Genomic DNA, 15,130 nt, shown 5'->3' on the forward strand with positions numbered 1-15,130 from the left:
TCCAAACTGATTGCCATAGTATTCCAATAATAACCACTGTCAGGTGTATTCTTATTTCAAAAATTACAACTGGATGCTTGGTCAAAATGATATATTTTAACCTATAAAGGAAAGGATACTTTGGCTACATGCTGGATACACCTTGGGAATATTTTTGCACACTAGGCTGAAAAAATTAAACTAAAAGTATTCATTTTTTAAATAAATTGAGTAATGAAAGATATCCAGGAAGAGTGAAGCTGAAATTAGCTGTGCAGCAAGCCTTTCAATGACAATGAACAGGGTCTATGTATGAGCTTTCCAATAAAATAGCCACTAGCCTCCTGTGACTTCTAAGTATGTAAAATGAAGCTAACAATATTGAGGACTTCAGACTTAAAATATCTGGTGGCTGTCATAAGGGTAAGTGAAACAGAACACAATTGTGCATAACTATAAGCCCACTACTCAAGACTCTAAAACAGGAGAATCAAGAGTTAAGAGACCAACCTAGAGTCCTGCCTATACACTACATAGACTCTAAATTCACACACACACACACACACACACACACACACACACACACACACACACACACTTTAAAACTGATGGGCAGCACAGATCTAAACAGCATAGTTTAATAGAAGGATGTAGTTGGATGTGGTAGTGTACACTTGTAATCCCAACATTAAAGAGGCTGAAATGGGAAGAACAGAAAGATATGCCAGGCCAGTCTGATCTTCATAATGAGATCCTATCTTGCAAAGGAGTAAATTATGAAGCTAAAAAGATACTTGTATCCCAATTCAGGTAATTGATAGTAACTCTATAACTTTTATCATTTTATTTTTCTTGTATATGTTCCATTTAGCTCACTGTCAGATGGCCTCAGGATTGCTGTGGATACAGAAATGATGCAAAGCATTTACCCCAGTGATGGCTATTATTTTCATGCTTCTCATTTTCTAAATGGAGCAACCAAAATCCTAAAAGGAAACTGAAATATTTCCTGGGTTTAGGACTTCTCTACCTGAAATTGAGGAGACAGAAATGTAACATTTTGTTTACCCCAGTCCTCACCATCTTCACTCCTTTCTCACAGGCAAAATATAGTAACTTCATCTCAACTTCTAAGGGCAACTTATTCCAGCATCACTTCAAATGTCTAAAGTTTAAACTTGAATATATAACTTGAATATGGTTGATACTTGAGATACAATTATCTTCAGCCATAGGACTCTGGGACAAAATAACAAATACACTTCTTAGAAAAAAATATGCAGGTATGGGCATAAGATAGGCATCTGAATTCTAGAAGACAAATGTAAAAGAAGGGAGGACTGATGGATCCCGAGTAAGTTGAAAATCAAACAAATCAAACTCCATGAGATCTTGAGGTTCAAAATAAGCTTTTTTGGTCAGTGCCATGGTTTCTACCTCCTAAGAAGGTAGTATCACTCTTAACTTTTGGTTGGTTGGCCCTAAACTCTGTTCAATATGCTACCTCCTGTGGAGAAGGAGGGAAACCCACAATGCCTTCTGCAGAGCCCATCTCTGGAAGCATGGGAAGGAGGCATCCTACTGATTCACTCTAATGTAGCCCTGAGTGACCTTGAACTCACAGAGATCCATCTACCTTTGTCTCCCGAGTCCTGGGATTAAAGGTGTGTATCATCACTGCTTGGCTCTATCGCTGTGGCTTCTTTGCATTTTGATCTCCAGTGGCTTTACTGGATCATAAACAATATGTCACCACAGTCATATATTCAGTTGTTGTTACAAAATTAGAAATGTTATTATGTAGCATGTAACTATATATAAAACCGTAAAGGTAGCACCAGAACCAAACACTAGGTGGGCTGGAACAGTTTTGACAAACATACCAGGGAAAGTGGACAGTGCTGTTCAAAATGGGAGTGGGGCATTTAGTATTCAGTCTCAGATTTATTCTCCAACCATGCTGAAGACAAGACAGCCCTTTCAGTCTGAAGTAAATGTAAGAGTTAGTGACCCAGCTGCTTTGCTTCTCTGATCTTTCAGCTTGAACCACAATATCTGTGTCTGGGATTTTTATTATTCCTGTAACATACGACAGTGACCCCAAAAGATTATTCATAGAATGGGGTGTGCTGGGACAAGCCTGTAAGCCCAACATTCAGGAACCTAAAACATGAAGATTAGGGATTTGAATCCATCCTGAGCAACACTGACATTGTGTCTGAAAAAAAAGGAAAGAAAACAAAGGGAAAGGAAGAGGTTACAGAAGAAGAGGGGAGAAAACGGAGGAAGAGAAGAAAAAGGAAAAGGGAAGGGAGTGGAGGGACATCATAAAAGAGTTAAAAAAATTCTGTCATCCCCATGACTATAGCCATAGTAGCATCATAGTATCAGGTACCACTGATATGTCTGTGATTCTGTGTAGTGTGCTATCAATAACGCAAAAAAAATTATCACATCCAATTATATGTATAGCACTTGATTAAAAAAAATAACTATGTTGCACGGTTATATATTTATCACAGCATACCTTTATCATTATTTTAGAGTATAAGCCTTAGAAAGCATAATACCCTGTGCTTACTTCATTTCCTAACTGTATCAAGAAACTACATTGAGTGATCTATGCTATATATCTAGTTATGTATTCTCTAAGATGTCACATAATGATAAAATCAGCTAATGATGCATTTCTCAGAAAGCATTGTCATTGTTACATGACACATTACTCTCACTAGTTACAGCAGCAACATACGTCCTACTACTAATTTCTATATTAGAGAGACCAAGAGTGAGCACGAGAAAGAGAAAGACAGAAATTTATTCTAAGGTGCTGGCTCTTGTGATTGTAGAGGTTAAGAAGTTTCGTGGCCTGCTACAATGAAACTATAAGGAATACAAGTAGGATAATAAGAATGTGCAATGGGCTGGAGAGATGGCTCAGCCGTTAAAGGCTAGGCTCTCAACCAAATATAAGAATGTGCAATAGCTTAAGTGTTGTTGCAGTGCATTCCAATTTGGGTTTAAAGACCTAAGAACCAATAACACAGAAAGCAAATGTTCCATGTCCCAAGTCATGTGGTCTAGTAGTAAACCCAACCTTTCTCTACCTACCCCTTTGTTCTACTCAGACACTCAATGGATTAGATGACACCACCCACATGGACTAAGGCAGCAAAGCAATTCAAATGCCAAGATCTCTGGCAAACACCTACAAAGATAAATTCCAAAGTAAGATAATCAGCTATCTGGGATATCTGAGCACCTTCTATCTCTATATAGTTAACAACTATATCATTGCAAAATAATGAGTGGTAACCGAACAAGCTACTCAATTAGTATCTAAAATGAACTTACGTATACATTTAACACAAAAAATATACCTTTGTGAAACCTATTTGTTCCTTCCGAAAAGTTTCCAGGGGTTTGATCAGCAAGTCACTAGCATTTTGTACCTGGAGGGAAACAAAAAAGAAAGAAAGAAAACAATGTTTAGATTAACAGGGTTCAAATGCAAACTTGTTGTTCCTTATCATTAGGGTTTTTCTTTAAAATATATCATCCTGCTGGGTGGTGATGACACATGCCTTTAATCCCAACACTCGGGAGGCAGAGGCAGGTGAATTTCTGTGAGTTAAAGACCCGCCTAGTCTACAAAATGAGTTCCAGGGAAGTCTGGTCCACACAGAGAATCCTTGTCTTGAAAAACCATATATATATGAAGAGACCAGACCCTTTATGCCTCCTAGTTCCTCCCTACCTCCCCTCCCATCTGAATCCATCGGCTTTCTATCCTTAATTAGAAAATAAACACTCTTCAAAGGGGTAATACAACATAAAAATAATAATATAAAACAAAACACCTACATTGGAATAGGACAAAACAGAAGAAAAAGAGCTCAAGAGAAGGCACAAGAAATGGACCCACTTATAAAAACAATAAACTGGTGGGGGCAGTGAGAGGAGAGGGAACTAGGAGAAAAAACTAGGAGAGGAAAGCACGTGGGACTAGGAAGATTGAGTCAGAGGAGAAATAGAAGACAGGAGAGAGAGAGAGAGAGAGAGAGAGAGAGAGAGAGAGAGAGAGAGAGAGAGAGAGAGAACTGAACCTTAAAAAGGTCCAGAGACCTACAAGACTGACCCCAACTAACAATTTGAGCAACAGTGGAAAGGCTGCCATAAATACCCTTCCCTGGTAATGAGATCAATGAGTAACTTATCCACCATCATGGAGCTCTCATCTAGTACCTGTTGGAAACAGAAGCAAACACCCACAACTAAACACTGAGTCAAACTAGAATCCAGATGCAGATGGAGAGAACAACACCAGGTTGCAGAAACAAATAGAGACAGCTGACCTGAACAAGGAGGAGCTAATGGGCCCCCAGACTGATAGCTGGGAATCCAGTAAGGGACTGACTCAGACCCCCTGAACATGGGTCTCAGCTAGAAGACCTGGGCAGTCTAAGGGACCTCAGACAATAGAACCAGGATGTATCCCTGGTGCACAAAAGGACCTTGCAGGTACATCACCCATGGAGGGATACTCCCTTAAGCTAGAGACAAGAGAGAAGTCCTAGTCCCTACTTCAAATGACTTGACAGATTTAGATGATCCCTCCTGGATGGCATCACCCTACATGTGGAGTGGGGGGGGGGAGGTGGTCGGGGAAAGAAGGAGGGAGGGAGAGGGAACTGGGATCAATATACAAAATAAAAATAAAAATAAACTGGAAGGTATAATACATATGAAAAGAGCTTATAGGATAAAACGAGAGAAATATAAAATAAATTAAAAACTAAAATAAGATTTAAAGATTCCACATATTATGCAAGAAACCTCCAAAAATGCCATTGTGTTTATCTTCTCTTGGCCATCCATTGCTAGTCATATAATCTTCCTTTAAGAGTAATTTGTTTCCCCAATGAAAATTCCTTGGAGAAAATGAAATTTTCATTTGCAAAGTGAATGTCAATTGGAGATTACTTCTGGGTCAGGGGTGGAGACATATACCCACTTCTTTCAGGTCTAAGACACCTTGTAGCTTACGACCTGTGTGTGCAAGCTTCCTCAGTCTCTGTGAGTTCACATGTGCTTCAATCCTTTTGTTTTAAAGGGTTTTGTTTCTTTGGTGTCCTCCATCCCTGGATCACGCATCTTTTTACCTCCTCTTCAACAGCATTTCCTGAACCATACAGTGAGGCATTAGGAGGCATCCTGTTTATGGCTGATTGTTCTAAGTTCACTCATTCTCTGCATATTCTCTGTGTATGGATCTCTGTACTTGTTCCCATCTGCTGCAGGAGGAAGCTTCTCTGATAGTTTTTTAGCAAGGCACTGGTCTCTAAGTACAGCATAATGTCATTATGACTCATTTTATTGGGCCATTTATTCTCAGGATTTTGGTTGCCCAGGTAGAGCTGGATAAGGGTTCCATCTTATGACTTGGACTTAAGTCAAATCAGATACTGTTTGGTTACTCCCCCAAGTAACAATCCACCATTGCACTAGCATTTGCATTTCTTGTAGACAGGACAAATTGTAGATCAAAGGTTTTGTAGCTGGGTCAGTCAGTGTTTATGTTTCTCCTTTGGTAGCAAAGGTCTACCAAAGACCCAGGCACGTAGGCATGAAGGTTCTAAGTAGGCACGATCTCAACTTACCCAGATTCAATGAGTTGTGTAGGTGTCTTCAGAAATAGTCTTGACATCAGTTTGTATAGAGCAACCTATAATCTTGGCAATAGTCTGGATTGTTTGGGGTTTCCATGGGACCACTTTGGCCAACAGCTGAATTAGATACAATTCATTCCTAGTACTAAAGGCTTCATTTTGCGACAAGAGATGTCCTGTTAGGGCTCTGCCTCCCCCATTATTTGGTGATTTCATTTAGATTTCCTTCATATAAGTATATATTCTACTGTATTGGATTTCTATATTGCTCCTCAAATGTCCCTAAATTTTAGCTGTCTTTACCAACAATCCCCATCAATCCCCCTCTTTCTTCCCTCTCCTCATTTAAACTTCCCTTTCCAACCCCATCCATCCATAGCCATCTATTTTATTTCATTTTCATAGGGAGATCTATCTGCCACCTCACCCCAAAATCCATTATTCTATACCTAATCTCTGTGGTTCTACAGATAAGAATTTGGTTGTCACTGAATTAACAGCTAATATCCACATTTAAGTGAAAGCAGTCCATATTTGTCTTTTGGTGTTTACATTATCTTACTCAGAAAGATTTATTTCTACTTTCTCCAGATACCTGATCCTTTTATGACCTACTTTTTAACAGCTAAATAATACTCATTATTATAACTATCTTGGGTATTGTGTTTCCTTATGAAGCTGAAAATTCGACTTTCAATTTTGATAGCATGATCTTTTTTTTATTTTTTATTTTACATGTTGATCCCTGTTCCCTCTCCCTCCCTCCTTCTCTCTTACCCTCTCTGCTCCCTCACATGCACCCTGACCACCCTTCCCACTCATTCCCCCAACCCAATTCCACATGTAGGGCAATATGATCCAGATAGGGTCATATAAATCTGTCAAGTCATTTGAAGTAGGGACTAGGATTTCTCTCCTGTCTCTAGCTTAAAGCAGTAACCCTCCATGGGGGATGGGTCCAAAAGGTCCTTTTGTGCACCAGGAATACATCCTGATTCCACTGTCTGAGGTCCCTTAGACTGCTCAGTCCTTCTGGCTGAGACCCATATTCGGGGGGGGGGCTGTGTCAGTCCCTTACTGGATTCCCAGCTATCAGTCTGGGGGGCCATTAGCTCCTCCTTGTTCAGGTCAGCTGTCTCTCTGTTTCTGCAACCTGGTCTTGCCCTCTCTCTCTGCATCTGGTTTCTAGTTTGACTCAGTGTTTAGGTATGGGTGTTTGCTTCTGCTTCCAACAGGTACTAGATGAGAGCTCCATGATGGTGGATAAGTTAGTAGTTGATCTCACTATCCAGGAAGGGCATTTATGGTAGCCTTTCCAAGGTTGCTTAAATGTTAGTTGGCAGCAGTCTTGTAGGTCTCTAGAACTTTCTTTGGGTTCAGTTTTCTCTTCAAACCAATAATGGAACCCCCCTCTCTCTTTCTCTTCTGTTTTCTATTCCTACCCTGACTCAATCTCCCTAGTCTCACCTGCTGTCCTCTCCTCCCCTTCTCTTTCTCCTACTTCTCTCTCCATTCACTGCCCCCCCCACTTCCAATGTGTTTTGTGGTACTTGTCCCTTCCACCTTCTGTGAGGGACTTTATGTGAATCTCTTAGAATACACCTTGTGTCCTAGTTCCTCTGGTGTGTGAATTATAGTTGGTGATCCTTTTCTCTAGGTCTAAAATCCATACATGAGTGAGTACATACAATGTTCCTCTTTTTGTGACTGGGTTACCTCATTCAGGATGGTTTCTTCAAGTGCCATCCACTTGTCTGCGAATTTCAATATTCCATTATTTTTTTTTCTGCTGAGTAGTATTCCATTGTGTAGATGTGCTACATCTACTTTATCCATTCTTCAATTGGGGGGCATCTAGGTTGCTTCTAGGTTCTTGCTATTACAAATATTGCTGCTATGAACATAGTTGAACAGATGTCTTTGTTGCATGGATGTGGATCATTTGGGTATATGCCTAAGAGGGGGGTTGCCAGGTCCTGTGGTAAACTAATTCCCATTTTCCTGAGGAACCGCCATACTGATCTCCAAAATGGCTGTATGAGTTTGCACTCCCACCAGCAGTGGAGGAGTGTTCCCCTTTCTCCAAATCCTCTCCAGCATGAGTTGTCATTGGTGTTTCCCATTTTAGCCATTCTGGCAGGAGTAAGATGGTATCTCAAAGTTGTTTTGATTTGCATTTCCCTGATAGCTAAGGATGCTGAGCACTTTCTTAAGTGTCTTTCAGTCTTTTTTATTTCCTCTATTGAGAATTCTTTCTTCAGCTCTGTACCCCATCTTAACAGGGTTATTTGGTGTTTTGTTGACTAGTTTCTTGAGTTCTTTGTATATTTTGGAGATCAGCCCTTTGTCGGATGTAGGATTGGTGAAAATCTTTTCCCAGTCTGTGGGCTGCCGCTTGTTCTTGTTCACTGTGTCCTTTGCCTTACAGAAGCTTCTAAGTGTGAAAAGGTCCCATTTATTAATTGTTGATCTCAGTGTCTGTGCCCCTGGAGTTATGTTCAAGAAGTGATCTCCTATACCAATTTGTTCAAGGGTACCTCCTACTTTCTCCTCTAAGAGGTTAAGTGTGGCTGGATTGATGTTGAGATCTTTGATCCATTCGGACTTGAGTTTTATGCATGGTGACAGACATGGGTCTATATGCAGTCTTTTACACACCCTCATCCAGTTGTACCAGCATCATTTGTTGAAGATGTTTTCCTCACCCCATTGTATTCTTTTAGCTGTTTTGTTGAAAATCAGGTGTTCATAAGTGTGTGGGTTAATGTCAGGATTTTCAATTTGATTCCATTGGTCTACCTGTTTATTTTTGTGCCAATACCAGGTGTTTTCAGAACTATAGCTATGTAGTAGAGCTTAAAGTCAGGGATGGTGATGCCTCCTGAAGTTCTTTTATTTTACAGAGTTGTTTTGGCTATCCTGGGTCTTTTGCTTTCCATAAAAAGTTGATTATTATCCTTTCAAGGTCAGTGAAGAATTGTGATGGGATTTTAATGGGGATTGCATTGAATCTGTAGATTGCTTTTTGCAAGAATGCCATTTTTACTATATTTATCCTACCTATCCAAGAGCATGGGAGATCTTTCCATTTTCTGATATCTTCTTTAATTTCTTTCTTTAAAGCCACACAGTTCTTATTATATGGGTCTTTCACGTGTTTGGTAAGCGTTGCCCCCAAAATACTTTATGTTGTTTGTGGCTATTGTAAAGGGTGATGCGTCATCTGTCTCTATTTGCAGATTATAGCATGACCATTTTTAACTATACTAAACATATCAATCCATAAGCATAGGAGATTTTTCCATCTTATGACATCTTCCTCAATTTCTTTCTTCAGTGTCTTAAAGTTTTTATTATCCAAGTCTTTGACTTGCTTGGCTATCATTACCACAATTTTAAAGGGTATTTTTTCCATGATTGCTTTCTCAGTCTGTTATTTGAATATATGAAGGCTACTGGTTTTGGTGAGTTAAATTTTTATCATGCTGCTTTGCTTAAAGTGTGTATCAGCTATAGAAGTTTCGGGAGGTGGGGTAAGGGTCATTTACTTATACTATCATATCATCTACAGATGAAGATCTCCTTCTGTTGTCTTATTGCTCTAGCTAAGAGGTCAAGTACTATACTGAATAGATAGAGTGCACAGTTTTGTCTTGTTCCTGGTTTTAATGGAAATACTTAGGGTTTCTCTCCATTTAAGTGGGTGTTGGCTGAAAATTGTTTTTATTATCTTGAGCTATGTCCCATGTATCCTTACTGTCCACGATTTTTATCATGAAGGGGTCTTGGAAATTGCCAAAGGCCTTTTATATATCAAATTAGATGATCATGTAGATTTTGGTTTTTAGTCCACTTATATGATAGATTACATTCATTAATTTACATAAATTGGACCATCCCTATATCTCTGGAATGAAGGCTGCTTGATCATGGTGGATGATGTTTTTTGTTTGGTCTTGTATTTGGTTTGCAAGCAATTTACTGAGAATTTTTTCATCTATGTTCATAAGAAAAATTGGTCTTTAATTTTCTTTCAATATTATGATTTTATGTGGTTTAGGTATTAGGAAAACTGTGGCCCATAAAAAGAATTTTGCAATGTTCCTTCTGTTTCTTTTGTGGAATACTTTGAATACTATTGGTGTTAACTATTTGAAATTTTGATAGGATCCTGTTCTGAGTACATCTGGCCTTGGGCTTTATGAGGGAGGTGAGAGACTTTTTACTGCTTATATTTCACTGGGGATTATAGGTATGTTTAAATTGTTTATCAAATCTTGATTTAGCTTTCTGAAGTGGTGTAAGTCTTACTTAGGGTTTCTGTTGCTGCAACACAACACCATGATCAAAAAGCAAGTTGGGAAGAAAAGGGTTTATTCAGCTTACACTTTCATATTGCTGTCCAGCTCTGAAAGAAGGCAAGACAAGAACTCAAGCAGGGCAACACCCTGAAGCAGGAGCTGATCCAGAGGCCATAGAGGGGTGTTGCATACTGGCTTCCTTCTTATGCCTTGCCCAGCCTGTTTTCTTATACAACCCAGGAACACCAGACCAAGGATTGCAACACCCACAATGGGCTGGGCTTTCCCCCATCAATCACTAATGAAAAAAAAAAGAAGAAGAAGAAAAGAAAAAAAGAAAAAACACCTTCCAGCTGGATCTCATGGAGGTATTTCCTCAAAACTGAGGCTCCCTCCTCTCTGAAGACTTTACACTTGTGTCAAATAGATAAACAAAATCAATCAGGTCAGTATGTACCAAGACATTTATTCATTCCTTTTAGTTTTTTTTCCAATTTAATGGGGTACAAATTTTTAAAGTATGTCCCTATGATTATCTGGATTTCCTCCGTGTCTGTTTTTATGTACTCCATCTCTTATTTTGTTACTTTGGATCTTGTCTGTAACATGAATTAATAAAGACCCAGAGACTGATATTGGGGTTCAAGCTTCAAGCTGAAGATAAGAAAAGCAAAGCAGTTGGCCACTAGCTTTCATTTCTACAAAGTTGAAATGGCAATGACACCTGGGATTAAAGGTATACACCACCACTGCCTGGCTCTATAGCTAGCTAGTGTGGCTTCTTGGGCATATGCCCACATCAGACAAAGGGATGATCTCCAAAATATATAAAGAACTCTATAAACTAGATATCAAAATACAAACTAACTCAACTGAAAAATGGAATATTGAGTTAAACAGGTAATTCTCACCAGAAGAATATCAAATGGCCAAAAGACATTTAAGGAAGTATTCAACATACTTAATCATCAGGGAAATGCAAATCAAAATGACTCCAGCTAGGCAGTGATGGAGCATACCTTTACTCCCAACACGCAGGAGGCAGAGGCAGGCAATCTCTGTGAGTTCTACAAAACTACACAGAGAAACCCTGTCTTGAAAAAAACAAACAAACCAAAACCCACAAAATAACCCACAATGCTGAGATACCACAGATTATGTTGGAGAGGATGTGTGTAGAAAGGGGAACACTCCTCCACTGCAAACTTTACAGACACTTTGGAAATCAGTATATCAATTTCTAAAAAAAAAAAAAAAAAATGGAGATCAATCTACCTCAAGACACAGTGGCACCACTCTTGGGCATATACCCAAATGATACTAAATCATACTACAAGGACACTTGCTCAACAATGTTCACAGCAGCATTATTTGTAACAGCCAGAACCTGGAAACAACCTAGATGCCCCTCAACCAAAGAATGGATGGAAAAAATGTGATAACTTTACACAATGAGGAACTACTCAGCTGTAAAAATGATAACCTCATGAAATTTACAGAGAAATGGATGAAACTAGAACAAAACATCCTGGGTGAGGTAACCTAGTCACAGAAAGACAAACATGGTGTGTATTCCCTCATAAGTGGAAATTAGATGTAAAGCAAAGGATAACCAAGACTACAAGCCACAGCTCCAGAGAAGCTAGGTAACAAGGAGGACCCTAAGAGGGACACGTGGATTGCACTAGAAAGAGAAATTAGATCAAATCTATTGGCTACACTGGGGGTAGCAGATGGTAAAGGGGAGGGGAAGAGGGATGAGAACATGAAGGAACAGGAAGGTTGGACTCAGGAAAGAGAAAGGAAGTGTGAATATTCCCAACCTACCTGATTACATAGACAGCATGGCCAGTGGGTTTCCAGAGAAAGCTTTTTATTTTTTTTATTTTTTTACCTTATAGGTTTTTTGCTGGTATGTTATAGTTCCTGGTTTGTTTCATGGGTTTTCTGTGTGAATCTCTGCATCTCTGTTTCTTGTCCTTTTTCTTTGGCTCTTTATTTTCTGTTTGTATGTCCTATTCTGGTTTGCTTGCCTTTTTTTATTACTACTCAGCATATATTGAAGTTTTGTTTACTATAGGCCTAGATTTGGTTTAGGTGAATTTTAGGCTTATTGTCTTCTTTAAACAGAGACTTAGTTACATTTCAGCTTCCTCTGAATATGAATCCACACTAAATGAGATAGTTAATTTACAACTTTCATTCAAAGTTTGGGCCATTAATGTTTTAAGCTATTAGTGAATGGTGTCCATTGATTACTACCATTTTATTTGTATTCTTAGTTCTATTTTATGTTTCTGAAATCATAGCTTCATTTGTTTTCTTGCTATAGCCTCCTGCATGGCTTATTCCTCTTTTCATTCTAAAATAGTGTTTCCAGTATTCTCTGTAAGGCTGGTGTGTGTGTGTGTGTGTGTGTGTGTGTGTGTGTGTGTGTGTGTAAAACAATAATAATTAAAGGAAAAGAGGTTGTGAATTTGAAAAAAGGGAGTCTAGAGGACATGGAAATAGCTGTGGGCAAGAAAAAATGTGTGGAAATCATGTAAATATGTAAATACAGTATTAATGTATGTACTTCTTTAAAAAAATAAAAATTTCAATTAGAAACTCTAAAAAATACTCATTACCCTTGCAGCCTCTGATAAAAACAGACCTCTTATCTACATGGTCTCCTAGGTACTCTGTGATTCTTAATTCTCATCAACATCTACTTATCTACCAAATCTATGAAACCTTGTCCCAGACGCTACTTGTTCTTACTCATACAAATACTTTCTCCCAGTATGGTACATAATATCCCTATATCTAACTGTGTTCATCATCCAAAGGAAAAAAAAAGTCTATATATTTATCCTGCATAATTCCTCCCTCTGTGGAGGTTTTTCTACAGAGGTCCCTCAATAATGCCAAAACTCACATTAACTGTTCAATGAAAACTACACCAGGAATTTCTTATCCAACTCACCTTATACTTTTCTGGATTGTAGATTATGGAAAATGTTGGCCTTGCTTACTCACTTAAAGACAAATTAAGTTCAAAGAGGCATTTTCCTTTTTTTATTATAGCAGTATTAAATCATGACCTTACTTTTAAAAATATGCTTGCCATTGAAAGATGAGACCTGAGCCCTACCCCATCTTGAATGTGAGGGGGCTCGTTATTGTTTTGAATCAATCAATCAGAGATGACACTAAGGGAGTTCTAAGTTTATGTCATAATTATCCACCAGAGACTACTCAGTTCTCCTTATGTAATACATGAGGTAGTATTGAAAAAAAGAAAAGGTTGATTAATTCTTAGACTAAAAGTCAGAGAGACCCATTGCAGACTTTCTGGTCAATAGCATTTACCAGATGAACCCAGCTTTCCAACCTTGTCAGGAACACCACCTATAACCAATAAAACAAGCCATGTGTTCAGTAAGTGTTACTATATGGAGAAGAAGAAATACTCAATGAGCCTAAATTCCTGATCCACAACCAAATTGCCTATAATTAAATAATTTTATTACAAGCCATTAGGTTTTAGAATAGGTTATTATAAAACAATGGATGATTTTTAAAAACTAGTTCCAATTTCAAATAGATAGATGGCATGTAAAATGTGACTGTCTGTGAAACACTGAGGAAGACTTTGAACAGAAAGTAAATACACCACTTGCAGAGAGTGCCACATAGCAATTATTTGTATGAATGCACAATTGGGTCTGTATATTCAGATGACCCCAGGATGGCAAAGTTTTTAGTTTTTCTTATTCAAAGGAACTATCCTGAATAAGAAAGTGTATAAACAACTCATGGCAGACAATCAAGGCAAATTATTAATTTGCACATGCTTCACTGAATTTAGACTTTATAGCCTTCCCCTAATTGAATAGATGGCATTACCAAGTAGCCCACACCACAAACTACTTCTGTGAATCTTCTTAAAATGCCCAGTTATTAAAATACTATTTTCTGCTAGAATAAACCTGGGGATATGGAGACAAAACATGCTGAACCCTTGATCTTTTTTTCTTTTACTGTTTAACCTTAAATTTCTTAAGAGTTCACCCACCACCCAAAGACTCCCTTTTAAGAAAGCTTTGTCTTTAAATGCCTTTCTGACCATTGCAATAATTTTTGTGAGTTCTCTGTGAAAACAATAGCAACTCTGTATCTGGATAGGAATCTAACCATAAGAAGCCACCTAAATTCAGTAAGAGTTTATAGAATCAGGCTCCTAAAGAATAAAGACAAAATTAAAGCTGAGAAATGTCTAGCTAAATAGATATGGTATCAACTCTAATACCACAGGATTGCTCAGGAATCATTGGTGGTAAACAAGCTATCAAAATTGGCTTCAAGAATACATCTTTTTAGTAGTCTGGACCTGTTAATGCTATTTCTGTCATTCCTCAAACATAGACTGTACTTCACCAACGAAACTCCCTTCTCAGTAACAAGAACATACAGACAGACTTCCTCATATACAGGAAGTCTACAAGCTAGCCACTTACACACCATTTTTGAGATACTACAGTTACCCAGTAGTAATCTGAGAACATCACAGCCTGGATACTCCTTTTCTCTCTTCAGAGTTCCTGCCACAATCTACATTCATTTATGGAGATGACTGGGCAAGGACTACTGCCATGCTCTCGGCCCATAAACTTCCTTATTGTTTGTCATCTTGTATTCTAATTTTAGAAAGAACGAGATATGGTTAAACGTAAATGTGTTACATAGAACAAGGAAGAAGAGTAAGGCAAACAAAATCACAAAAGATGATACCTGCGCCAGAATATAAAGCTTTGCTATCCAGTAAATGAAAGAAATGAAGTGCTGTGGAGAAGGGCAGCTGAGTTTTCTAGTGGCAATGTAGTGAACTAGAGCTGAGTGCCTCTGAGAACAACATGGCCAGTGGGCCTGGGAAGCTCTGACAGGAGACAATACCCAATGAATTCTGTTTGAACTGCTAGGCCACCTATGAGGCTTGAGTGAAAGCACTCACGTCTATCCCCCCTTACTGTCTTTAGAAGCCAATTTCATAACTTGGAAAATTCCTGTCATTTCTTACGAACAACTGGAGAGTAGTAAAATCAATACTTATATAATCAATGTTTGTCATGTTTATAAAACATTCCATATAGTATCATTCAGGGTGCTTCATAACAAGAGGAGTGTTGATTATTTTCCTTA

At 38.4% G+C, this 15,130-nt stretch overlaps 1 protein-coding gene across 1 annotated transcript in view; it reads right to left on the reverse strand.

The window, feature by feature from the left end:
• Ophn1 (oligophrenin 1) overlaps positions 1 to 15,130 on the reverse strand; it is a 333,577-nt gene that overhangs the window by 197,735 nt on the left and 120,712 nt on the right. The window contains exon 5 of the mRNA XM_051178493.1: positions 3,360 to 3,431. Within this exon, the coding sequence (XP_051034450.1) occupies positions 3,360 to 3,431 (72 nt within the window). The remainder of the gene's footprint in view (positions 1 to 3,359; positions 3,432 to 15,130) is intronic.

Source organism: Phodopus roborovskii, unplaced genomic scaffold, assembly GCF_943737965.1.
Source record: "Phodopus roborovskii unplaced genomic scaffold, PHOROB, whole genome shotgun sequence".
Classification (NCBI taxonomy): Eukaryota; Metazoa; Chordata; class Mammalia; order Rodentia; family Cricetidae; genus Phodopus; species Phodopus roborovskii.